The sequence below is a fragment of the Haemaphysalis longicornis genome, unplaced genomic scaffold, assembly GCF_048455015.1.
Source record: "Haemaphysalis longicornis isolate Haplotype H1 unplaced genomic scaffold, Haemaphysalis longicornis Haplotype H1 scaffold_10, whole genome shotgun sequence".
Classification (NCBI taxonomy): Eukaryota; Metazoa; Arthropoda; class Arachnida; order Ixodida; family Ixodidae; genus Haemaphysalis; species Haemaphysalis longicornis.
The window spans coordinates 122,724,806-122,752,094 of record NW_027526204.1 but is presented as its reverse complement, the minus strand read 5'-3'; the positions used below and the strand labels follow the sequence as shown (position 1 = coordinate 122,752,094).

At 47.6% G+C, this 27,289-nt stretch overlaps 2 protein-coding genes across 2 annotated transcripts in view; one reads left to right on the top strand and one right to left on the bottom strand.

Moving 5' to 3' along the window:
• LOC144159210 (serine/threonine-protein kinase ICK) overlaps positions 1 to 16,387 on the top strand; it is a 33,085-nt gene extending 16,698 nt beyond the window's left edge. Inside the window, exons 3-7 of the mRNA XM_077690566.1 lie at positions 9,246 to 9,580; positions 10,619 to 10,958; positions 13,115 to 13,225; positions 14,331 to 14,471; positions 16,252 to 16,387. Coding sequence (XP_077546692.1) covers positions 9,246 to 9,580; positions 10,619 to 10,958; positions 13,115 to 13,225; positions 14,331 to 14,450 — 906 coding nt within the window. The 3' untranslated portion in view covers positions 14,451 to 14,471; positions 16,252 to 16,387. The remainder of the gene's footprint in view (positions 1 to 9,245; positions 9,581 to 10,618; positions 10,959 to 13,114; positions 13,226 to 14,330; positions 14,472 to 16,251) is intronic.
• Eif2bbeta (eukaryotic translation initiation factor 2B subunit beta) lies at positions 16,164 to 27,207 on the bottom strand. Its single transcript, XM_077690570.1, has 4 exons — positions 26,778 to 27,207; positions 21,662 to 21,928; positions 19,826 to 19,999; positions 16,164 to 16,568 (listed from the first exon to the last, which is right to left on the bottom strand). The coding sequence occupies exons 1-4, from the start codon at positions 26,982 to 26,984 to the stop codon at positions 16,248 to 16,250; spliced, it is 969 nt and encodes a 322-aa protein (XP_077546696.1). The 5' UTR covers positions 26,985 to 27,207; the 3' UTR covers positions 16,164 to 16,247.
• Positions 27,208 to 27,289: the final 82 nt, after the last annotated feature.

The window sequence follows — 27,289 nt, the reverse complement described above, 5'->3', positions numbered from 1 at the left end:
CACAAGGTAATGTTCAGCATTATTCTGTGGACCAGACCACAGCTTAAGTTTAGGTTTGTTCTGTGAACTGTGCGGCCGTATATAGTTGATCCTTATTCGTCTAACGCGACCTAAAAGATTTCAATCCACTCTTATTTGCATAAATAGTGCCTGCGCACTTAAATGAGTTAGGAGAACAGTTTACAGAAAAAAAAAATAAACTTCACAACTGCTGTGACTCGAAACCAGGGGGCTAGCGCCAAAACCCAAGACTCCACCCCTGCGCCACGGCTGTATTTTAACGGCGGAGCTGTCGCTCGCCGTAATGTGTGCGGCGTCATCAGTCATCTTTGGTCATAGTTACTCCCGCAGTTTACCGCACACGTGAGCGCAGGTTTTACGAGGCGCGCCGGGCGTCTTCCGGGCTTGCGCGTGTCGCTCGCAAACAATACCAAGAAAACAGTTCACGTGCGTACGCGCATCAAGGGGGAGCACAAGACAGCTCGGGCTACAGACGCCCAGCTCGCGAAGCCGGTTGCCGCCGGTTCTAGCGCGTGCTGACGCGTTCTACTTTTGGAGAAATATGAAAGCCTGCGCCCAAACCAATCCGAGCCCGGCAGTCAAGCATGAGGTAGACGACGATACACATGGATATGACGACAACTACTACTGCCACAGTGAAAATCGACGACGGAAGATGTGAATAACCAATTTCAAATGCAATGCGTGTTGATGTGTCCTTCAGTGCTTACATATAAAGAAACCCCCCAGCTTCGGTGATTTTGCGCATCAGCGATTTTGTCACCGACGCGTTTACATTATATTTTTAGAGAAACTAGCTCATCAAGAACTGGCAACCACTCAGACGGTTCCACCTGAGTGCGATACACATCCAGTGGATACACAACACTTTCAATGAAATTCTCAGTGCGGCTAAGGCGTATAAGAATGGGCACGGCCCTTACGCCTAGTGCGGCTCACTATTTCTTCGGCCGTGGAAACGCGTACAGCTCTCCGAACTGCCAGAAATGTGGTACCGGTGCTCTGTGCAGTGCGCGACACCTCCTGTGGGAATGTTCGGCACTCAGTGCTCCTAGAGAACGCTGCCTGAAGACACTCGGCCCGCTACGACCGGCAGGCTACGAACTTTGGGTCAATCCACTAGGAGCCCCACCTCACAGGAAGCACCTGCTGGACACTCTGCTGATTTTCATCAGAGAAACCGGCATTGAGGACTGCTTCTAGCTGCCTTTCTTGCCCTGTTCTCCCCACTCCTTACTCCCCATCCCTTTTCCGACTCTTGACAGAGGCCTCCGGTCATGTCAAGGGGACTTCTCTCCCTATTTTTTTTCTTTTTTTTTTTCTAATAAACGTGTGTTTATTCATTCATTCAATGAAATTCTCGCGCGCAGGTCGCGAATTCACGTCAGCATGATTCACAGCCATTGAAGCCGACGAGCGGGGCCCCTTTAGCAGTAGCTTAAAACAAGACATAACCCTGTGGTCTGGACTACAGAATAAAGCTAAACATTATTCTGTGGTCTAGCCCACAGAATAGGCAGTTCGAAATAAGTTGACTCGGGCTAGGCATCCAATGCTGAGAACTGAAAACCGGTGGACGGTCAGGGTAACATATATCGGCTATTGAGAGACAGGGCTAGAAGTATAAGGCAGACCATTGACGACGATGGAGGGATGAACAAAGAAAATTCGGAGGCAAAGAATGGGACTATAGGGCATCGCAAGACAGGAAGGCTGGAGAAAGATGCGAGACGTCTTCCTCGCGGACACAAGCACGACTACGACAACGACGACGACGATGATGATAATGGTGGTGATGCTGCTGCTGATGATGATGATTCCCCAAATTACGACCGATCGAGGAGGAAAGCGCTTGCGTACAAGCTTGTGAGTATTTTGGGAAGAATTCTGACTGCCCCGTCCATGCCACGGCGACGTCACTATCATTAAAGCCCTCCTTAATTTCGGCTGTGTGTAAATTTATGTATTCTGCTCACGTATTGTTTGCTTCTAGAGCAAAAGAGAGCTGGTTCTACTACCACCGAGTTCTTAAATCAAAACGGCGTCCCATTCATTACAAAGCTAAGAGGATTTTCAATTCTGATTGCGTAATGCCGAGTATCGGGTACCAGGCACAATAGTGGGACCGGTTGGGCAAGCTGTTATAAATTTTATTCTACCCTGCACGGATGCTGCATCTACAAAAACGTGTTGATGTATAGCGACTGCAGATTGGGGGCTGAGACACAGCCTTGCCACTTAGGTAGCGAGGCGATAGATTTACAAAAGGGAATTGTCTTATTCCGATGCTGGGAATGAGAGAGAGAGCTGCGCAGCATGAAAGCTTCATGAGTGCGAAGAATGCTGCGTTGTATAACGATAATTTTATCACGTCCGACGGCTGTGTCCTTTCAAGTCGAATTGATTGTATCGAAGGATCTTGCCTGCGGCTTTAACAATTCCACTGTTGCCTTAAAGCGAAACGACTGAATATTTCTCTGACAACTCCTGTCCATCGTTGAAAAGCGTGGAGAGAATTGAGGGCACGGAAATCTGAGCATGATGGTTCTGGTCCCCGCCAAAAATTAAAGCGGTCTCGCTGAGGGTGCTAACATGCCCCGAGTGTATTTTATCTCTGAAGGTATTTTATCGTTGAAGGTAACGCTCAGTCTGTTTCAGGCATAGACGATTGGGTAATGGGCAGTCATATATTTTAGGGGTGAGGCCCCTTAGGGGCTGGGGCTGTCGGCGTCTCATGTCGTCGTCGTAAGCGCCGTCTCATGCAGTCACGGTACTAAAACACCGGAAAACTCGTTTACGCCTCGCGCTAGAACATAACGCGTGCTAAAAAAAATGGCCGCGTGCCTGCTCCTTTCGGCAAATGTCGACAAAAGACGATAGTCGACTGGCACCCATGCCAAGTAAATGTCTCCCTTCTCTTTCCCGCTCACCTCTCATACTGTTCCTCCCCCGCCTCGTTCCTCCCAGGATAACACTCTAGAGGCTTGCTCAAATCAATTTAAATTTACCGCGTTCCACTGCTCCAAGTCGGGTATCTCGATGCCAACGCTGCCGTACGGCGGAGACGCGCGTGAATTGAGGCGCCCTACCACAACGCTTATATAACATAGAACCACGTAGCCGTGCTCCACGAGCGTTCCAAGCGGAACGTGCATCCCATCTAGTAGAACGTTTTGTTGCTATTGCCGTTTGATTTCGTAAATGCGGTAGCTCGGGCAACAGCAGGCGACGGTTTTCTGCGGTTGATGTAGCATTTCATTTGCTATCGCAATAACCATGCATCCATAATTTTTTTTAATAAAGGAGCACTGCAAATATCATTTATGTATTGATTTTCTGCCTTATATTTGCGTAATGTCTTGTTCTTGTTCATCAATGTTCACAAGTATGAACATTGACACCGGACTTAGGCATTTAGATTTGGCTGTTAGTATATAAAACTATTGCTCAGCAATTGTTTCACTTTGGTCGGTTGGCGAGTCACAGACAGACATCACAGCGGGTCTTTGTACCAGTTATTATTAAATTTTCTTTCAGACAGACAGGCAGACAGACAGACAGGCAGACATATAGACAGGCCAAAATGTCTGCCTTTAAGTATTCCAAGAAAGGCTATCGTCTTTAAAACAACACCGGGACGCTCGTTTACGCCTCGCACTAGAGAGCTTCGTACTTCAACGACAAGAAAATTTTACAGCAAAGCTGTATACCTCTAACCCAACCCCCACCCCCCACCCCCCAATGGTTTCATCATCCCCTTTGGAAAAAACGCCAATACGCCAAGAATGCACTTATGCACTGCATGCTGACCCTCCCCAGGTTTCACGTTAGTGGAGATGGCCGAGGATTTTTTTTTTTCAACTCATCTCTGCTGACCCCGTTATAGATTTTTCTCTACCGCTGGAGGCGTTCTACTGGGGCACTTGGCAGAGCTGCTGATGCCCCCGTGTGAGAGTACGTCTATGTCCCTAATGCCGGAGCAGGACTGTTATCTCATTTCTAATTTCACTCTTCGCTTTGTAGGTGTGTATTAAACGCGCTGTCGTTCCCGGTTAAGGAGCCAGACCATTATTTACCCCCGCCTTTCCAGCATTGTAGTAGGCTGATGCGAATGCTCGCCGATTCTTTTATACTCACAGTACCATAGCTGTACAGTTCTACGATTGAACTCGAAATGTTTTACACATAGCTGTGTTGTCTTAAGCGAGTTTAACTTGGACCCTCGAGTTTAACTTGGACTCGAGTTTAACTTGGACCGCGCTCAACAAAACCGCGCTAAAATTAAACTCTGCGCGCAGCACTGGAGGGATTTCGACACCGAGCGCCTAGGTTGGCCAACCCGGGTAACGGCGGCTGCAACTGACTGAAGCCAAGAAGTCATTTTGTTTTTAGAACCTAGCCAGGAGGGAACCTCAGGTTACAAAAAAAAATAATAAACGGTCCCAATACTGATTTCAGCAAAGCAATTAAGTTATCATTATTCCAAACCGTTAAAAAAGTAATGCTATAACATTACTTTTTTGCCGTTTGATTTACCTTCCGGGCAGACGGGTACATTCGAAGCACCACGGGGTGGGGGGGAGAAGCAAGGGAAAGGTGTAGGACGGATCCACAGTGGCCTGGCCGTAGAGTTGCTTACAAAATACGCAAGAAACTTGTCGGTGACACCCAGCGATGACGACACCGGCACCAAAGCGGTGCGAACTGGTTCGGGCCGTTCCTGAGGCGGCATATTTCACAACCCCGATTCAAATCCCGCGCGGTGCTGCGACTGTAGAAGCGGAAGTGAAGGCCATATCGAGCACAGCCAAAAGCACTTAGTCGCGCCCTTTTCCTACGAGCGTCGGCATGAAATTGAACGCGTCCGTTGCTTGCCGGACGTTGCTTGCCAGACCGACAGCGACAACCGTAGCACGCCCGGAAGATGCCAGGCCGGAAGATTTATGTGCGCAACCGAAGGCCTGGAAAGAACGGGATAAGCGAGCAAGGGATGCTGTGAAACCTCGGCTGGAATTACACGCGTCGCTCAGAGGTAGACATACGGACCCGACAGATTGAGTAGTTGCGTAACTGAGTTAATAGACAAGCGTACACACGATGTCTGAGTAACGATTACTTAATGAAGGACAATCGTGGGACGAAAAGTAATTACCAAGAACGAATTAGAAATAGAGTAATCGTTAATTATTCGATGTATTGTGTAGGTTGGAATCATTGTTGTGGTTTTATTACAAAAATATGGCTGTAGCGCTTTTTAGTTACTTCACTAACACGAATGACCGCTGCTGTTTTACTACAATTGTACAAACCCTGACGGTGTTTCTTGTTCGGTCCACCCGCAACTTAAAAACTATGTATTTGTTTTAGCTGACCTGGTTACAACAGGCTATCGTCTGCAGCCGGCTATATTCAAGAAATATTTACAGCGTACTTTGGCGGTTACAGCTAGACGACCATTTGACAAAATGAGCAGCAAATCACCGACGTTTTGGTCAAAATGGCAATCCGCGCCAAGGCGAGGATAATTATAGTTCATTTTATCTCGTGTGCACACTCAAACTGGCTTCCCGACTAGAGGGGTACAAGCTAATTAATAGAATGCCGATCATATAGTATTACAAGAATACTACTAGACTATTGCTGGAACATTTTTCTGACAATCAACAGTCCGTTCAGCCCTTCCCCTCCCCCCCCCCCACCCCCACAATAAAAAAGATATCAACATTAAGGTTTGTTAAGTGAACTTACAAAGGTTTCTTGCACCAAAAGGGAAAATTTGGCCAGTTGGTTCAGAACACAGGACGAGTTGCAAAGCATGCTTACCGCACGTGGGCGGCAAGAGTAGAAACGTGGGCCTGAAAGTTCATATGCAGAAAACTAAAGTAATGCTCAATAACCTCGGGAGAGCACAGCGGTTTGAAGTAGGTGGCGAGGCAGTGGAAGCGGTAAGTACAATTTTTCTTTACCCATTATTCACCCCATGGCCGTAGCCACAATTTTTAAGGGGGAAGGGTGGGGAGGGGGGGGGGGGGGGGAAGGGGGTAGTTTTGCTGAAAAAGCAACAGTAAGTATTGCCTACGTGCTGCCTGGAAAAGATTTCGGCAGGGGTTCGGACCCCCGAACCCCCCTCTGGGTACGGCCCTGATTCACCCTGGAAGCAACGAACATTTATCCCTGAATCTTCGAGGTACGTTTTAACAACAGTTGGCAACCGTACCTCATAAATGATGAACCCCGCGCGAGTACCGAAGTAATTTCCTTCTTTGAAACAACGCGGCCAGGGTTCCATTCACAGCGGTGAAAAAGTTCGTGAATTTTACTCCTTGGCCTGCAGGCGTTTCCGGCGATAATAAAACCCGGGAACCCTCTGACACACATTCCCCGTAGTAAAAACGTGCCTGGTTTATTCCAGGCCTTATAAATGGTGTGGTGCCCCTGAAACCCGGACGCGACCGGGAGACCTTGGGCATCGAGTTCCGCACTGCTATAATTGTATGAAACTATGATCTTGCGGACTGAGAGAAGAAAGCGAATAAATTGTCAGCTATCGGGGGACGGAAATAAGTCAACGCACGACGCAACTCTACTTTCGGCTCGTTCGCATAAGCCGGTCCGTATGTACAGTTTTTCTCTTAGCTTTCCCCGCAGAGCTTTGGCGTTGTGCTAGAAAGCCATCCTAAAAAAGAAAGGTGCGTGTTATGCGACGAAGCTAGAATAAACACGCGTTGTTGTGCAGCAAAGCTAAGAAAGAAAGAAAGAAAGAAAGAAAGAAAGAAAGAAAGAAAGGAAGATGATGATGAGCCAGTTTATTTACGACAGCTTAGCGGGAGCTGACACAGTGCCGTATTGTACCTTAAAAGACCCGGCGAAACGTATTTGAGGGGCACTATACGGAAATAACGCATATGTCCATTTGATGCTAAAGTCTTTATACCTGATGGTGAAAATTAAGCTTTATGGGTTTTTTTTAGTTAGGTACTGGGAGGCACGCGAAGTTCATCTGTGCAAATAAGTTAGGTGACCAGGGGGACACAAAGTGAAGTGACAATTATCGCTGTCAGCAACCCAGTTAACTAAAATTGAATAATTTACTTCTTGTTTACTGCAGTAAGTGGGTATGTTTGTATTGAAAAGTTAGAGGCAGTCAGTCGAACAGACTGTTCGGAAAGTTGGTGCATACTTGGTGAAACTTAGAGCGCGAATAAACAAGGGCGACAGAAAGACAACAAACACAAGCGCTCACTCCATCGTCCTCCTTCTCTCTACCGTCCTTGTTAATTCACGCTCTAAGTTTTACGAAATTAGAGGCAGTTGTGTTTCTACACATAATCAGTTGGAAGAATTCTTCTATAGAATGTTTGTGCTCCGAGATATCCGACTTCAATTTTTTTTTTATTGTCGTTCGCATGATTACGCACGCGAGAGAGTTAAGATCGGCGCGAAGCTCCCCCCCCCCCCCCCTCCCCTGATGGGACGCGGCTGTTGAGGCTGTTGTGCTGCCATATCTTGATTTCGCCAGCGGAGAGATGAAGGAGGACAGTTATCACCTTTGCCAATGCCCCCCCTCCGTTGCCAGACTCATGTGCCCAGACGTCGCCGTGTGAGCGGTCCATAGAAAACTTTCACGAGAAAAATGTTTCCGATTTGTTCCCGCAGTCGTAGAAGAGGCTACAGCAAAAACCTTGTCCCATATGACATTGCGTGTAGGTACATACGTGCTACGAGATAGAAGAATGAAAACTTAATTACTCCACGGTCTAATTACTCCTTCCATGGTCGACTATTTGTTTTTGGAACAAAATGGCAAAACTACGCTTGATCGTATTTTTTTCTTCTCAATATCGAAGTGCGTATCCCATTGGGATACCCGTGTGTACCATAACATTTGTTTTGTACATTGCCGACAGTTGTCAGCCAGCTTGGTCCGCTCATAATAACTTCTCGTGCAGTGTAAAAAACTGTGGTTGATTCCTCTGTCATAGGCATCGGTAAAACACGAAAGTGAAATGTGCAGCGAAGTCTGCAGCTGAGCATGATTTGCGTGTCGGCGGCTGTTTTGTAGTGCCGGTCGAACGACTTCGTGGTGGCGGGTCGCCTCGACAAAGGTGTACTGGTGTCATTTCCGTGATGGATATTTCCGTGATGGAATCTTGTGTATCCCGACATAAAACACTTTCGTGTTAAAATATAAAACCCGAAAGCGAACAACTCTAAGTACAACGTACTCTTTAGTACTTAAGGTTGCTTCCCCGCAAGAAGACCCTGTGTGCAGGGGTGCACCCTTTACAGGCCACTTGCTTCATTGTACTGGCGTCACTTCCGTGACGGATATGACGTCAGGGAAATCATGGCGTATCCCGGAATAAAACACTCTCGTGTTAAAAAACGGTTTGCAGTTTCTCCCCGCAGCCTTTGCAGAGGCTCAGCCAGGCAGACTTGAGAAGCTAGACGCGTTGGCGTGAGGCGCCAATACGGCATTACGAAATAACTGTTAAATTATTTTTCCGTCGTACTGCCATTCCACTCGACCACAGCTTAGGGCTGACAACATGTTATAGAACGCAAAGTTTACAGCGCGTCATTTTAATTAAGGGTCGTGCACCGGGCATGCTATCGTGGATGGCGGATGCTTCATCAGCGTTACGGGAAGGTGTCGCTCAGGTGTATACTACCAACCATTAGGGGAATGGAGTTAGTTGACTCCTCCACGCGAAAGTGTAAGCTTTCACCCTCCGCATTTCCTGCAAAAGCTGAGCCACACAAACCATGAAAAAGAAGACGAGGCAGTAGGGGGGGGGGGGGCGTCAACACGACATACACTTTGCTATAAAACGCAGTTTGCAGTTTGTCATTTCCGTTTCTTAAAGCCCATTCACACTTGCGACGAAAGCGAGCGAAAACGACGAAAATTTTGTCGCTTTGTCACCCGGGGACAAAAATTTGCCCCGAACATTCGACAAAAACAATAGTCTCGCGACAAAGCGACGGACTTCCCGTCGCTTTCACTCGCTTTCGTCGCAAATGTGAACGGGCCTTTATCGTGTACGTGCGGGGCACCACGTGTACTAATAACCCCCTTTTGGAGAAGGAAGTCACCACTGACTCCCTCACGCGAAGATGCTCACTTAATTCCTCTCACAAAAGAGCCAATATTGACTCCCATACGCAAAAGTGTTCGCTTTACTCCCCCCCCTCCCCCCCGCCCCTCTTCCCATTGGGCGCAGTCTCTTCAGAAGCTGAGCCACGCCAACCTGGTGAAGCTGAAGGAGGTTGTCCGCGAGGACAACACGCTGTACTTCGTGTTCGAGTACATGCGCGAAAACCTGTACCAGCTGATCCGCGAGCGGGACCAGCCGTTCCCGGAGGCCGCGATCCGCGCCATCGTGCAGCAGGTGCTGCGCGGGCTGGCCTTCATGCACAAGCATGGCTTCTTCCACCGGGACATCAAGCCGGAGAACCTGCTCTGCATGGGGCCGCAGCTGGTCAAGATCGCCGACTTCGGGCTCGCGCGCGAGATACGGTCGCAGCCTCCCTACACGGACTACGTCTCCACCAGGTGGTACGTCTACCGCGAAACGTTACTAAAGCCTTGCTGCATTGCTGCTTGGGTAAATAGTCTTATGCAAGAACCTGCGAGAAATGGCTGACAAATTCGGGAAACAATAACTTCAAGGCGAATAAACCAGCGATACAATGAATTCAAGTACCTCTAACAATAAAGGGAGGAACGCGTTCAGGCTGCAAGAATTGAATACATTCGGTATACCGTCCCTGGTAGTGCGCACTGGTTGCAAGGCTGGTTATAAATCTTTGTTCAAGCTATCAAAACGGCAACACAACCGACACTTAAAGAGAACAGCATGAAAATCTGGCTGTTCGTGCATACCGACGGAGGACGTCAAAGCAAGATGCAGAGAGCGAAAAATTACACCACGAGAGCCAACTGGAGCAATAGCTCTCTTAAACAGCACATCATGCACCCTCTTTGTCATCTTCGTATTGTAAGGAGCAGCTTACCAACCATAAAAACGAAATTGGCTTAGCGTAGCACTGGTCAGATCAATCTTGCTACACAACATTGCACGCATAGGTTATACGCAAGGACCGGTGACTAAAAACCATTTTAGTGCACTGGCCTTCTTGTTCTCAGCAACATCCAGCCCTAAAATTTCTGTTTTCATACCCCAGCGACACCGGCTTAATTTAGATCTTAAATTAGGCACCTTAGATCTTTTCACTCCGAGACATTTGCACGTGCCTTTTCTTACCAAAGTTCATATCTCCCTCTCCCAGCTTCTATCTCTTTTCTGTCCTACTCTCTCTTTGGCCTTTCTTCCTTTACCCCCTACCCTAAAAGAGTACACAATGAAGGCGATTTTGTACGTCGACTAAACACTCTGTTTTCTAATAAAGAGCTTCTCTCTCTCTCTCTCTCTCTCTCTCTCTCTCTCTCTCTCTCTCTCTCTCTCTCTCTCTCTCTCTCTCTCTCTCTCTCTCTCTCTCTTTCTCTCTAAGTTTGTAACAACATTCACCCACGCCTCTACGCGCCGTCTTCACCTACCACGTGAACCCGACTCCTCTCCCCGTGCGCGTGCAGGTACCGCGCCCCGGAGGTGCTGCTGCGCTCGACCAACTACAGCTCGCCGATCGACCTTTGGGCCGTGGGCTGCATCGTGGCCGAGCTGTACTCGCTGCAGCCCCTGTTCCCGGGGCGCAACGAGGTGGACCAGCTGTTCCGCATCTGCGCCGTGCTCGGCACCCCGGACCAGCGCGAGTGGCCCGAGGGAAACCAGCTGGCGGCCGCCCTGCAGCTGCGCTGGCCGCACTTCCCCGAGGGCTCGCTCGCGGCGGTCGTGCCCAACGCCAGCCGCGAGGCGCTGGTCTTCATGCGGGACCTGCTGCGCTGGAACCCCGCAAGGAGGCCTACCGCCGTGCTGGTAGGCCTAACACGCTGACGGTGACAGACGCGCGCATGCGCGTATAGGCCCGGCATGGGTCATCACTTGGATTCCCGGGCCGGGCCAGGGAACCACTCCTATACTTCATGACTCATTAAAGTTTCGTACTACCACTAGTCACTGGAGGCGTCATCGTTATCATCATCATCATCTTTGCTGCTTGCGCACCTATTGCCTCCGGGAGTTGGCAGTAGGTTTGCCCGATGTTAGCGCAGACTGCAGCGCTGTAGAGAAAGGCTGGGGCTGATAGCAGCATGCGCGCAAGGTGTAGTGCTTTCCCCTCCACTTCTTTTGGGAAGAGAGATTGATAACGTTTCAAAAGGTTGGCTTTGCTGCGCAACTGTGAATTGATGTTCTAGCTTCGTCGCATAGCATGCATTACTTAGGTTGGCTTTGTGACATAGCATCAAAGCTGTGCGGAGAAAACGATTTCCGCCGCTTCGGAAAAACCTCTGCGGTCGCCAATGGTTTGCACCGCGGCCGTGACCGCGGCCGAAGCTACGGGGCAGACAAGCGGAAATGTTCCTCCAAGGCCCCAACACCTGTTGTTGCTTTTCGTCAGCTGGTGCGTGCAATGCCACGGTGCGTTAAGCGCATTATTTGGGTGGATTGGTTGACACCCATACGTTCACACTGGCAGAGACAGCGATGATCAAACACCCTGCACTAAGATGGAAAGTAAACGGGGGTGTAAGGGCGATCCTCATAAGACGATCAATAATTACTTGCCAGCACGAACACCAAAACAACAGGCGGTAACTGCAATCGGGCAATGCAGCTTATGGTCGCGCCTGTTCCCTCCGCCGTTGTGAGGCGTCCACACCCCCACTGCGCATGCGCATCCTCCTCCCCTCCTCTCCTCTCCTTGTCTCATCTCATCTCCTCTCCGGCATTCCTCCTCTCCTCTCCGATGCTCCTCTCCTCTCCGGGATTACGCAACGAATGGCAACACCTGCGGCTCCGCGCGCGATAATGCGAAGCAGCTTTAGGGTCAGAGGCGCGACGGTAGCCGCTGCATACTCCGCTGGGGGCGCCGCTGTAGCTTCGAGGTATAAATGACGCGTGCGCGCGCTCCGCTCCCCTCATTCTCCTCCCGCAACGCCGCGATCGAACTGAAAACTAATGGGAACTTGAGTCGACCCCATGGCTGCTTCGCATACTACTCAGGGTTCCCCTACGGGAAGATGGTGAATTTTTTTTTCCTTGCTGGTGGTAATGCTGGGGGCCATATGAACACAGGGCTCATGGAGAGGCAGCGCGACAGTGTCCTTTCCTTTTAGATGCGACGCTCAGAGCATCTCTTGTCGGCGGCCCTGTCCTTCCTGCGTGCGTCCGTTGTCCGCAGCCACTCTCCCCCTCTCCTCTCCGATAGCGAACACTCTTTCGCGAGGGGCATTGGATTGGATTGGCTTGGATTAAAGTGGATTGTGTTGCGTCATAGCCGCGGCACTCTCTCCGCGGTCTCCCCTCCTGCGGGCGCGCTGCGCATATGACCGGTGTGCCGCTCTCCGGCGGCCTTTCGGTCGACGGTTGCTCTCCGCTTGCGCTTGAACCCCCCTCAGCGTCGCATCACACCAGGGTTCCCGCGAGGGGAGGTGGGCGTGATTTTTTTTTTTTTGGGGTAGGATAAAAAACTTCTGATCTTCCTTGCGATAGCTCATCCACACCGTGGGTAGAATATGCTTCCAGTTTAGAGTGGAGTTGTAAACATCAGACGTTCTCATCCGCTGTCAATACAATGAAACAGTTTGAATTCATGCTCTGTAACAGGCAACCTAGAGGTTCTAACCTAAAACGTTATGTGTTATAAAAGAAGCTCAGTGATAGGATGACTTTATAATCATTCTGAGTTATTAGTCGTCACCACAGTACCAACACTCTTTAACTTTTATTATGCTTATTCAGTTGGAAGTACGTCAGATGGTAAACATAATTTAGTTTCTTGCAATCAGTCGTCCGGTGACACGCTGACTGGACACGCTTCCAGCCATTTCGTCTGTGAAAAAAAAATAGACATTGGATATCTTAACAAAAATGTTAAAAAGCATAAATGTGAACTGCGAAGCCCAGCTGGCCATTTTGTTATCCGTGAACAGGTGCAGAAAGAATATTTTTCTTTTGTCTTCTGCCAACAGGCCCTACGTTATCCGTACCTCACGGGAACTGCATCATCGACGTACTCGCAGTACTCGTCAGCGCACAGTCGCCAGACGAGTGTTACGTCTCGCAAGTCTCATACCTTGCACGTGAGTAGACTGCACGTTCCTTGTCCCGTGCTGACCTTCCTTCATCTTCCCTGTGTAAAACCACATGTCATCTGTGACACTTCATCCTACCAACGACTCATTGGACATATGAAAGAGATATGAATGCTTGTGACCAAAATTGGATACAGAAAAACCTTGTTACATGAGACACTGTCACAAGAGGCACTTGGTTATAAGAGAGACATTTGAATTAAGGCAGTTTGGTTGGTTTTCCTATGTCTGCCACATGACTACCATGTTAACAACATTGCATACAAGAGACCTTGGTTGCAAGAGACACATTTCTGGGGTCCCTTAAGCGTATCTTGTAACGAAGTTTTACTGTATCTGTCATCGTATGTCGAGTGCTGTTTTCTTTGCTTTTTTATTAATCCCAAACCACAGCGTAAGAATTCTTACACAGTGTTTCTAACCAACAGCCACATGCACTTACAGCATGGTGAACTATAATCCCATTTGTCATCCTCCTTTGTAAGCCAATGTTTCTTGCATGTACAAACGAGCTTTGAGACAGCAGTAATAAAGAAAAAGTTCCGCCAGTGGAACTCAAAGCAGGCCAAGCAATGAAGTTGGGGAGTTGCTGGTTTGTTGACGCGGCCTGAAGGGAATGGCAGACAGCAGTGCAATTGAGTGGGTTATAGGTGGTATTCACTGAAAAGTTTAGCTGCCCATTTCTTTGCTTGGAAACACTGGAAACAGCCATGCACATGGCGCAGCTTGTGCCACTGCACCCGCACACCGCAGAAAAAAAACACCGGTGTGTGCCAACTGCTCCGTTTAAACCCAATTCTCAACGGTGGTGTCAACAGAGATGTTATTAATCGCACTCACATTGGAGTCGAGGCATTACTTGGCGTTTGGTGGGGTAGAGTTTGGAGCATCAAACACACGTTGTGTGCTTAGCATGGGCGAGTACTGCCATCCCGCAGAGCCCGACGTAACCAGTGATGGCGCCCTCACAAGGTTGCCAGCATACATGACTCGCCAGTGAATACAACCTATAAGAGATGCACATGCATGGCTGCTGCTGGAAAAGAGTCCATTGACAGAATTTGTTTAATCCTCTTTCACTGGCAACACGCAGGACCAAGGCTCTGTGGTAGCCACACATCGCAGTGGAGCCCGGCCACTGTGGGCGCTTCCAGAGAAGCAGATGGCCTTGCGGCCGTCAGCCAGGATGCAAGACTTTGGAGCACGGTGGTAGCAGACAACCGGCACTCACCAGGTGGGATGATCTTCTAAAACATGACGGAGCCTACTACATTACATTCCCTCAATGCCAAGCAAATCACCTGGTTTAGTTCTGGGCGCAGGGATGTGTACGGCCTCATAGTTCAAACTGTGCATGGAAAACGAGGGACATTAAATGAGAAACGACGTGACAAGTACCATAATTCCAGGCCTCGTAGTCCAAAACAGAGGCAAAGTCCTTGTGTAGGTAGTCAGTTCTCCCACGACTTCTGAATTTTTTGCCGCCCTTGCGAGCAGTTTCATAGTGCCAAAATGAAACAAACAATCTTTACAGTAAGCCAAGTGTACAACACTAATTTAAAGCGGCAGCTTGTTGTGTTGACAGTCATTAATACTGCATTCGCAACAGACATTTAACCAGCAAAAATCAATGCTGCAAGCCCTTAACAGCTTAATAAAAAAAAAGGAACTACAAATGCTCCTCAACGTCATATATATCTAAATAATGCACCATTCTTACATTTTGTTCCGTCAGGAATCAGAGAGGCTTAGAAACTTGTTACCTAACCAGTCTTATATGATTACACACATATTTAACACACAGACAGACATTGCATGATTTCATTGGTGATCTCTGGTCGCATCAGCCTCGCACAATTGAAAACACTTTCAGTGCCGCCAAAAATGTTACCCATGCAAAAACTTACCGGGTTTACTGAACATGTTGAGCTAGGCAGCTTGGCATGCATATGTCGGAAGCTCACCCCTTTGGGCTGCCAGTTTTCAGGTGAGCTGCCTGATACCTCTCGTGTAACTGCTCTCAACTTGCTCTACACTCACTGTTTCTGGGAGTTGCACCAGGGGAGTGATGCTCATTCACAGAGCTTGGTGTGGTATTTATATACAGTGGACTCGTGATAATGCAAACTCTCATGACTCGTACTTTCGGTTAACTCAAACAAAAATCAAATTTTTTGTTGGCCCACTATTCTTTTAATGTATTTAAAAGCCGCTTGATTGAAACTCCGTCATTCGGTTATTTCGTAATTTTGGCGTGTCCATACCGCACAATATCTACGGCTTTCCTGCAACTATTTGAAAATTCGTGTGCCTATATAACCATAAGTCTGAAAACAAAAAAATAGGCACCTCGAGCCTTCAAGGAAAAAGGTGGTGCTAGTAAACAAACGTTCGAAACGATGAACAAGCAAGGTAGACCATGATGTTTCTCAATTTTCTAGCCTTATTTAGCGTTCCCACGATGCAAATTAGAAACCAAAATGAACCGGCCTCAAAAAACGTCTGAACACGATTGACTGCCTACACTTGTTGAAGCGGTCAAAACCACATGGGCCGCTGTCGCAAGAACAAAAAGAAAAACGCACAATCGCATGTCGCGTGTCACCAAAAAAATAAAAACGATACAGCAGTTACAAAAGTGACACACATGGTATTTGGCTTGTGGACCTTATGCCTCTGATTTCTGTTTATTTTGAGCAGTTAGGGTTTAAAAACGCTTCAAAATTTTTAAAAATTGTGATTAAACTCAATGCCTAATCACAATGTAAGCTGTCAACTTGCCCAGAGTCATGTATATGAGAACTTCGAATAATTAAAACTTCTGATAGTAATTCAAACAAAATCCTGGGGTCTTTTCGTTTCTGCATTATCTCGAGTCTACTATACTATATTGTTTTTACACCTTAGCCGAAGAAGAAAACACAGGTTCACTGCTCCTGCCCTCTTTATTCTAAACAGTACGACCTCAAAGTTGGCACTTGCAATTTATTTTTGTTCTTCCTCCGCTGATTCAGGAGGATGCAGTGAGCGAGTGGTCGTCGGGATGGTACACTTCGCTGAGCAGTCGGTAGACGTACGAGGGCGCGTGTCCTCCGGCACTCGTCACCAGCAGCGGAACAAGGTCCGGCGGAACGATGTCCGATGTTGGGTTGAGCAGGAGCGCCTTGCCAGACCGCGGTTCCGGTCCCAGCGGCTCCGGGGAGCCCATCTGCTGGTACGTGCTCTCCGAGCACGGCAGCTGTGGAGTCAGTGTGGCCCCCGGCGCGCATACCAGCAACGGTACCGCACAGTGCCTCGCAGCCAAAGCCAGGGCGTGGCTACCGCAGGGAGCCTGCGTTTGTTGCGTACAACCGACCACAACGTTGCCTCAGTGCACACAAGTTCCGCAACGATGAAAGACTGTTTACTCAAGTGGTGCTGTCCGAGCCAGAGTTACTCAGTACACCACTTGCAAAACTTCTCATAGGCCCCATGCATTAAAAGTCGGTCCATAGTGGGCCCCCCTGCACTGGGGGCAAGCAGATTAGCCTGCCATCTGTCAACAGAAAGTTGAAGTAGCAATCAAGTGGTTGCGGCTGCCGCCACAAGTCATAAAGAAAAAAAAAAGTGGAAACGTTAGTAAACATCCCTTAAGTTAAACTTCCCCTATTTGAAAACAAACTTTATTTAGTAAGTTTTGTTATTAAGATAGTTTAGCAAAGTTCAGTTTTTGTGCCCTATGTGCCACCTCAGCTATAACAAAGCAGGGGTGCTCACACAGACCGGATTCTGAGGCGGATTTTCGCAACTGGTGTAAATTGAGGAATTCTGGTCGGAGCTACAGGACATGGCAGCCACGTTGAAGAGTGAGTGCAGCTCCTACTGAGAGACCCACCTAACAGCACTTGCAAACTGAAGTTCTGCGCATAGCCGCTATTTTTAAATAAACGACGGTTACATCGAAAGAGTACTGACTCCCACCAGATGGGAAGTAGTGAGAATTCAAGCATTCCCGCGTCTCTTCCCAGTTGAAAGACACTGGTTGTGAGTGTGTGCTAGCTATTGTGTTGTTGCTACAATCCTAGACTTTTTTTTAATGTGCAATGAAAGGCAAGATTTAATTGGCTGTCAGGCACATGTTTACTCCTTTCAACAGATAACGGGGGCTGTGGCTTTGATAAGACTGTACAGAATTAGTGAGACAGAGTACAGGTCATTCCTGACACAGCTGACATCCCCTCGCCTTTTAGAACAGCACACTGCTTGTCATTTTAATCTCTTTGTTTTTGGTATACAACAACTGCTAAAGTTCTAGGGATGGTTTAATCTTGTCAAGCACGGCAGTCACGGCAAAGCATTTGTGGGGGCTAGTTAATAAGGCATGACTAACTCTTGTGCTTAGTTGTAATAGAAAAACTAAAGCCGTTCGACTCAATGTGAAACCTGTCAGAAGTGCAGAGCAGTGATTCGCCATAATGGGCTGTAGCGTCATTATCTGCTCACTGCTACCACCCAATGCAAATCAAACTTCCCGCCTTCACAGTGCTCGCGCGCCCCCTGCCTGAAACTGCGCCAGCAGGAGTTCTGTTCTTTTTCTGCTTGCTTTTCCTCCAGCACATGCTGGTGTTGCACTGCCACTTTTTTCACTTACTATCGCAAAAAGCAACCCAACAAGCGTTCCTAAATAACTGAACACGGGCGCTGCCGGTTAATTACGTATATTTTGCCTCAAATGTACCTGCAGTTTTCTTTGCGTTAAACAACGGGGAGATGTATGACAAGTGCCAGCGGTTCACAAGTTTTGAACACTTATGTCTATGTAAACCGCTTGGCTTCCGGAGCCTCTGAGTTACGCTGCGACGACAGCCGCTACAACAAAACGCCATGTGGCTCTACTTGGGTCCAACAAGCAAGCTACGACGACAAGGCGAGCCCCTAAAGTGCTCTGCACTTAAAAGAATCAGGCAATGAGATGTGAAATGCACAAGATGGAGTGTCCTAATTGTAATGTCCTTTCCTGTTACAACTAAGCACAAGAGTTCAACATTCACAATAAGTTTACAAAGCCACCCGCACTTCGGGCCTGTTCAAGCCACTGCTTGCGCAGCCCAAACGTGGCTGTCTCATCTGTTCTCCATCCACTTCTGGAACACTGGCTTGAAATGAAAACTCAAGAACCCATTACAACACCATCTTCTATTTAAAACAAGTCCAGTGGGTAGCAAACTTTTGCAAGGTGTACAAACAAGGCAAGTAGGTATGGTGGTTGGAAATTTCAGCTCTAGTCATTCACCCTACACTAGTCAAACAGCTAAAGCCATTCATTATGTTGCTTTCAATGTTAACGTTCACAGCAGAAATGGTTGCAGGCACTTACGTTTCATGTCAAAAACTGCTGCATCTATCTGAACAGGGACACTCCCCCCAACACATTAATGCACGTTCTCACAAGATCACATGGTCGCCCCATCTTGTGCCCTATTCGGAGTAACCACTCCATTGTTGAATCTTCTATTCTAGCGCCAGAGAGACCCAAGTTTGTGTTGAACTTAACGACACAGTCTACATGATGTGCAATCACTTGTGCATGGAATGCCATTTGTACCCCGTCCACCGCACACCAAAAACAAAACGGCACGAAATATGCGTGCACCGCTTCTTTCCCTGAAGAAACAAGTCACGCAAGGAAGCAGCGAAACACTAAGAAAAAGTGTCACTCTGAAGACACGGTCTGCCCAAAGTCGAGCAAGACAAGAAATGCCCCAGGTCACTTATTAAGGGGGGACAGTGGTCTTATAACAACTTCTTTTAATTTTCACGTAAACTTTGTGAAACTTGTCACTCTTGCTGTTTTTTCCCCACTTATTTCAAATATGACATTATTTTTTCAGTCGGTCAATTAGTTCCCAAGATAATTAGACATAATTAGCCATTTTTGGTCAAACAATACACTTCATTCATTCATTCATTCATTTATTTATTTATCTAAGTATTCTGTACAGGATTAATTTTCTGGTCAATCTAAGCACGCAGTGAAGACATAACAGTGTTGGCCAGAAAACTGTAATCTTTATATTTTCCAATACTGTGAACCCTGGTGAGCGCAATCAGAGAATCGGTTTTCTGATGCACTGCTTTTAACTATTTTTTCCAGCTCATTAAACTTAGGTGGCATGGCACCAGTGGCAAGTAACCATTCTGAGTGCCCATTTCAAACACCGAAGTTTAATGAGCTTTTGTAAAATTAGCTCCAAGCGATGCATCAAAAAACCGATTCTCCGATTGTGCTCACCAGGGTTCATAGTATTGGAAAATATAAAGACTACAGTTTTATGAGCAACACTGTTTTGTCAATCGTTTGACTACAAATGGCTAATTATCTCGAATTATCTTGCGAAGCAATTCACCGACTGAAAAAATAACGACATATTTGAAATCAGCGGGGAAAAAAAGCAGCAAGACTGACAAGTTTCGCAAAGTTTACTTGAAAATGAAAAGTTGTTTTAAGACCACTGTCCCCCCTCAACCAAATCCATTTTTTAAAAAAAGAAGCAGGAGGTTTTGCAGCCAGTTCTCGCCGAACTCGCGTGACGAGCGAGAGAGGCTCACCTGGAGGCCTCCGTCTGCAAGGACGCTGTCCGTGCCCAGTATCACCTTGCTCACGCGAGGCATCAGGGCGAAGACTGCAGAGTCCGGAACCAGCGTGGTCGCGATTCCCTCGCGTGCCAAGGATTCAGCGAGCAGCACCCCTTCGCAGTGCGGACCCCCTTCTGCCACCAGCACCTAGTTCACACAGAGCACAGTATGGCGAACTCATACAGCATACTCCACCACACGTTCAGAGCAGAAACTCCAACCCAGCCCGCCACCATTCGCCGGTTGTGACATGTGCAACAAGACTGATTACAGAGTTGACAAACTGCGCTGTGCTGTACCACACAGAACAAACAAAAAGTGAGTGTGACAACTTTGGTGTGCTTTCCATGGCGAGACTTTTCTTGGACTCAAGGAACAAGGGTTGGGTGCTGGTAGTGATTAAGTGTACTATTTTGAAAGCGTGGACCTTCGATATTGACACACAGTGCCTTGTGGCTTTCACAGACGTGTACTTCGCAGCTTATTGAGCGCCAGAGTGAACATTAAATAATATTCATAAAGAAGGAATATCAGCGCGCAACCGAAATGTGTGTGTCACTTCTTTAGTGGGATGTGTCATTACCGAATGAGAGAGATGCAACGAAAGAGGAAGACAACACTAGGCCTTTTACAGCGTCGCACGTGTGCATGCATGCCTGCGTGTGCGAGAGAAAAGGGGGTTGACCTATAGTCCAATTTTTAAAGCACACAAGGAAGGACAATGTGTTGAACAGCGAAATTAGCCTATTAAGGGAGTTTTAAACTGCTTGTAGTTGGGACAATTTCACATGCTCCCGCATGTGGTTTTAGAAACACGGTAGGCAGTAGGCAGTGTGCAAAGCTACATAGGCAGCATTTTGGCGGCCCGGCAAACAGTGCCAAGAACAATTTTTCAGCTAAGAAAACAAAGGTCACAATGACAAGATTTCCCACAGGCAAATGTACATAGCCTGCAAAAATTTCGAAACTGATTTTCAAAATAGCTGCTCGCTCCAACGGGGAATGGATGAAATTTCTCGACTAACCAATTCTCTCATTTGCAAGGTCGCACACGACGACTTTGAGGGTTGTTTTCCTTTCATTTCAGCTGATTTCGTTTCAGCCCACACAATTTCATGTGGTGCAGGTAAGTCTCAAGCACATAACACCCAAAGTTTGTGCGTATAAACAGAGTCTGCTATTTGACAACATGCTTTCAAAGGAATTGGTGACAACGTAGAGTGTGGTGACTATTGAGGCATGAGGATTATAATGTGTCATGTTGTGCGGACCAATGTCTTCTCGGTTTCAGGCATAAATCATGCTCTATGGCTGCGTTCCAATTTGCAGACAGTATGGCAGACAGCTTATGAAGCAGTCTAACCACAGGTCTAAAGCAACAAGAATTGAAATGGCGTGGCAGCCACCGCCGCAGGCAATAACCTTGTAGCTGACGTTAACAAAAGCAAGCTGCAGTTTCGTAAAAATATTAACATTATTGTAACTAGCATTACGTAACGTAAAAAGGTAACTAAAACCATTTTAAAAACTAGTAAATGTTCCAAAAAAGAAGTTTGTTATAACAGTGGTATGCAAAAAGGTGGTGCTGGCATCGTTTTTCAATTTAGACAGGAAGGTAGCCTGTGTTGTTGCTGGTTGCGATGCTGGCTTTGCGAAGCAGCCTCCATTGCTGGCTTCGTTTGAATCGAAATGGGGCTAATTATGGCGGACTGTCTACTAAGATGGCAACGAAGCTGTCTAAAGGGGAAATGGGAACGCACCCTACGATAACAGCGAAGATGAGTGCAGATCTCTCTTTGCTGTACAAACCTGAAAGGTGCGTTTGTGCTGCGCTGCCCTCTTGAGGAACTCCTCGACGGCGCGAGACCTTCCCTGAGTAAGCAACAAGTCGCCAGACTGGATGTGCTCGGGTCCCTGGGCGGCCACGTTGTCAGCACTGTGCAGCAACTCGCGCTCGAGCTCGTCTAGGCTGTCCAGTAGTCGCTCTCGCAGCTCGGGCAGTGGCCGCGTGTAGTCGCTCACCGAGTCGTCGCGAGCCGACAAGAGCTTCTGGAGCGAGTCCCTGTCCGCCTCCACCTACAACAAGACAAGAGATTCACTGTTGTGTATCTTTAACAGGGTCATAATCACGTAATCATAACCATCATAATCACCATAATCATAATCACATAACACAAAATTGGCTCATAAAAAGGCTGGTTCGACCCCATAACAATGAAACGAATTTTATCACAAGCTTCAAACACCTAATCGAGACATCAAAGAAAGCATGCGAATTTGTGGCGACCCCCCCCCCCCCGACCACTTTCGGCGATTCCTGTATGACGTCAGAAAATCTTGTTTGTGTGATTGGCAGCCACCCATTTAAGCCACCACCAAGAAGCTTGAGTGGGCGATTGTTGTGGGCTTCAAGTACCGCTTAAAGGAGTACTGACACGAAATTTCAAAGCTGAGATAACTATGTAAAACGCGTCCTTTTTATCAGGAGATATCTCCCAGCAAGTTTCAACAGCAACCGTTCAGCGAAACATATTTAAAATCCATTTCAATCTTCGCCCGCACGAGAAAGCCCAGAGCGGGCCGACGTGACGTCATCTGCAACGTGCCCCAAACTGCCGACGTCGGGGCTCCCGTGACGAAGCCGACGCGCTGGCTGTGGTTGGCGCGCGCTGCTCGGGCGTGTGTACACGTCATGGTTTTGGGACTGACGTCATGCTGCCCGGGCCTGTGGGGACGGCGAAGACCTCGGCCGGTCTGGGCGCGCGCGTGCGCTCGCTCGCGCGCGTTTCCAGAGAGGCAGCGATACGGCAAGAATGGTGACGCCATGTGATACATGCTGTCATGGCGGCCGCTCGGCGTTTTTTTGTCGAAACCGAAACTGGCACGAATAAACGACGCCGTAAATGAATGTTTACGCTGCGCTCGACCGTCTAATCTGTCATTCTATGATTAGTGGGCTGGTAGGCACGCATAGCAGCGAAAAAAACGTAACATAAAAATTTCGTGTCAGTACTCCTTTAATTGCATCGCTTGATGCTAACGTGCGGTCAGCAAAGTTACAACTACGTTTTTGTGCTGGCCCATACTGAATGCTAACGCATCACCCCTGCCTATAATAGGTCACTGCAGAGCGAAACTCGAAAGTTTTGCAGCATTTATTGTTTTTTTCGGCTAAAAAACGTCTTTCGTGACTAAAGAGGAGCTCAGTGGGTCACCAAAGGCTAGAAGAACTTGTTGTTGGGAGAGTTGGTGCATTTTGGTGAATAAACACGGGCTTTGCGCGAGAAAGACACCACACACCACACGCTCGTCCCGCCCGTCCTGTGTGTGGTGTCTTTTTCGCGCAAAGCCCGTGTTTATTCACCAAAGGTTAGTTCAATCAAACTGAACGAATTTGTATTTTGCTCCATGGCCCCTTTAATGAGCGAAGACTTGTCTATAAGCTTATGCGCGGCTACCTGGCACAAAGCCAATGAAAGAGGGAGAGATGAAACCACCACACAGCTTCCACTTGGCGATCAGAAAATGCACTTCACCTTCAGGTGAGTTCAGAGACGTGCATGTTATGATAACTGCGTTAGTGGCTGCTTTTGCATTACGTGTATGCTCGTTTACAACTCAAGAACGGCACCACCTCATGTAGTGTGTCACTCCGCCAAAGCGCCGGACCCGTGACGTCAGTGCGCGCGTGTTTTGAAAGGGGTTTGCTATAAATGCGTGATATCGTCTGCCTTGTCTCACGCAGTTTGTTTGTCGTCACTGGAGTCGTTTATAAGCATATTAAGTCCAATATATCACGGGAACGGCTCACGCCATGTTCAAAATATTCCCAGTAATGCCCTACTTGCGCCGCGCGGAGAAACATCTGGCTACGGTGATAAGGCACAGCGGCAACTTCCGGTGCCGTTCTTAAGTTGTCACCGAGTATAGTTAGCAGCACTTATTGATGCCACACCCTTTACAAGTGGTAGAAGGGATCATACACAAGGATGATAGTTCCCTCTGCAAGAGGAATTGTTGTGCATCTTTCATCATCATTATCATCATCATAAGCCTATCTACGCCCACTGCAGGGCAAAGGCCTCTCCCATTAATCTTCAGTTATCCTGGTCCTGTGCTAACTGCGACCAATTTATCCCCACAAACTTCCTGATCTCATCTGCCCATCAAACCTTCTGCCACGCTTGCCTTCTCTAGGGATCCACTCTGTTACCCTTAATGACCAACGGTTGTCTTGCCTTCGCATTACATGCGTCCATTTTTTCTTCTTAATTTCTACTAATACGTCTTTAACACGTGTTTGTTCCCTGACCCACTCCGCTCTCTCCTTGTCCCTTAATGTTACACTTATCATCTTCCGCTCCATTGCTCGCTGAGCCGTTCTCAATTTAAGTTGAACCCTCTTAGTGAGCCTCCAAGTTTCTGCCCCGTAGGCAATTGAGTACCGGCGACATGCAGATGTCATACACGTTCTTCTTCAGGGACAACCGTAGTCTGCTATTCATTATCTGAGAATGCCTGCCATATGCACCCCACCCCATTCTGATCCTTCTAATTATCTCTGCCTCATGGTTGGGATCAGGGGTCACAACTTGGCCTAAGTAGATATATGTGTGTCTAAGTAGTACATGTGCATGTTTAGTCTGTTGTAAATTGCATTTGATCCTCGCGCTGAATGGTCACGTGGTTCGAATGAGCAACGCAACATAGAGGACGAGAAAGAATAAACATGCGTGCAGCGCGGAGCGCGTGCTGGGCTCTTTGCTTCTGTCAATTAGACAGAACACGACGCTTGCTGAAATGGATGGCGGGTTTTGCGTCCTTTTTCTTCGGCGCCACTAAAAGCTGAGGCGCAGTTTTCCCACAGAGTCAACACCAGTGGATCTCCAATGGGGGTCCAAAAAGCCTTACGCAAAGCTCCTACACCCCCCATTCATTTTCCTTTTTGCTAGACTCTATACATTATACACTTTATATTTCCGTCCCTGGCGGTGCAGGTCTATCTGAGTGGTCTATAGCACTAGGTATGCTGTTTTGCAATTCGCAAGTTCGAATCCCCGATAGTGCATGTCCTTCTTTTCTTTTTTTTTGAAATTGATTCATTTGTTTTTTGGCAATGTTTTCTATACTTGATTGATTATTTTTGCGCTGCAACGTCCATTGCTCCATGAGTGAGTTCACAGAACGGGTGCAGGCTGACACTGACGTGCTGGTGAGTTTTCGTTGGCGTGGTGTTGCCATAAGCACCGACTGCTCGTGGCACAGTCCTGAATCAGCCGACCTTTGGCATAGTGCGAACACATCTCGTACGATACAGGCATGAGCCAGGCAAGCTCCAAAGGTGAGAGAAAAGTGCACCGCATTTGATCGTCTGCGGTGACACGGAGGGCGTTCATCCATTGTGTATGCCTCAGCTAGTGAGGGTTACGATTCTAAGCTGGTACGCTTATCTGACGCATTTTATAGCTGACAACATGGTAGAAGTGTGGTATACCGATTACCGAGATATTGAGAATGCCCAGCCAATGATAACGTCAGATGCCAAGCATGTTGTTTCACAGAACCGAAACTGAAACTGGTTTGAATTCTAATCTTGGACATCGTCCAATCATGTAGCACGTCGTATGGATGTCACTGCTTTAGTTGGTGCGGACATCGAAGACTGCGTATGGTAGTTTTTCTTCTTTCGTGCTTTATAAAATAAATACCGCCTTATAGACTGGATAAACAATGAAAAGTGTGCTTATTTAAGCTAGTCTACGCAGTGCAAGCAAAAACAGGAGCTTGAGAAATTCACTTGAGTGTCCCTTTAAGGGGGGGGTGAGATCATAACTTTTCTGTCCGGACTAAGCAGGTCATCCCCTAGTTAGTAAAAAATGGAGCCTGGAGCATAAGTTATTCCAGGCTGTGCGAGAATGTAATAAGTCTAGAAGGGGTGTATTGCACAGGCAAGCAGGTGCCCAGTCCATACTTTTCCGTCACTACTTGTGGAAAAGCAGTAATGCTCCTGTTGCAAGTGACAATGCTTGCAAGATTGTGTTAGCGTGCGCCATACACTGACTGACTCTCACAACAGACTAGGAGCAAACAACAAAACAAAAGGTAGTGCCTATTATCATGGCAGCCGTGAGAATTACGCCAGAAATTTCTCACGGCAGTCGCCTCTGATTGGGTGAACCCAGCACCAGCACCGTCCCTGAACAAATATACCCCGAAAGATCACTGGAATGGTCGCTTCTGTGACATTGTGGTGTAGTACCTGCTTTGCAACGGGAAGACTCTGGTTTGAATCCCATGTAATGCAATTTTCTTTTTTGGTTTTCAGATTTTGGCAAGGTTTCTGCGTTTGGGTTTTGTTAAGCACCTTTTTTCCCCTCTGATTATTCCTACAATTTTGATGCACAGGACTTCTGGGCTCTGTCGGGTTGGGTTTAAAATAGATTGTGTTCAGTGTAGTTGGGTTAGGTTCGTTGCAGTTGGGCCGCCTTAAGTTAGGATGTGTTACGTAGGTTGTGTTGCGTTAGTTTAGTTAGGGTAGGACGGTTATGTTATGTTCAGTGGGGTTAGGTTATGTTAGGTCAAATCTGGCCTTCACTTTCGTCGCTCAAATTATAAGATGATCGCTGTACGAGAGTATTTTGGTTACCCGTGTAAAATGAAGGTAAATTCAGGTCTATTTAGTTCATTTCAGGTAACATTATTACGCCAATGTTAGGTCTACCAGGCTTTTGGGGAAACTGCCGCGAGAAATCGAGGGTAATTCTCACGGCTGCCGTGAGAATAGACACAGCCAGAACAACACGCTTCTCACTGAACGAAACCTTTAAGGCAGGATGCTGATTGTCTTTTTTTTCTAACAATACAAGGACGACCAGCTTCCAAAGCCGACGGAAACTGCGTACAGCTGGGACGCAAGTTCAATTACCTGGCGGCCCCAGTAGGCGCTTGCGTACTCATCGCGAATGAGGCGCAGTACGCGGCGTACGACGTTGGCGCTCGGCGACAACGGCGCTAGGTTCTTGCCGCGCGCTCGCACCAGGTCGAGCAAGTCCTGTGCCTGCTGCCAGTTCTCTTCGCGGACTAGCCGCACGAGCCCTGACAAGGTACGGCGCGCCTCGTCCTCAGCTTCCATGTTGGACGACGGTAGACAGGATATCAAGTTGTGCCAGTAGATATCACCACACCATTCACAATTTCACAGCAATAAACTTCACAACAATGCTGCACTGACTATTCACATGAGTTTGTTTCAGTAAAACTGAACCACATTGAACGTTTGCGGACTGTGGATCTTGCTGTGGACGTGAACCTCGCGAAACTCAAACCACAGGCGGTTTTGGCTAGGCTGTGACTGGCTTTCCCTACACAAAAAAAAAAAAAAGTATGTTCTTGCTTAAACATTTTTTATAAAAATATTCAGCTTAAATTTGCAATTAA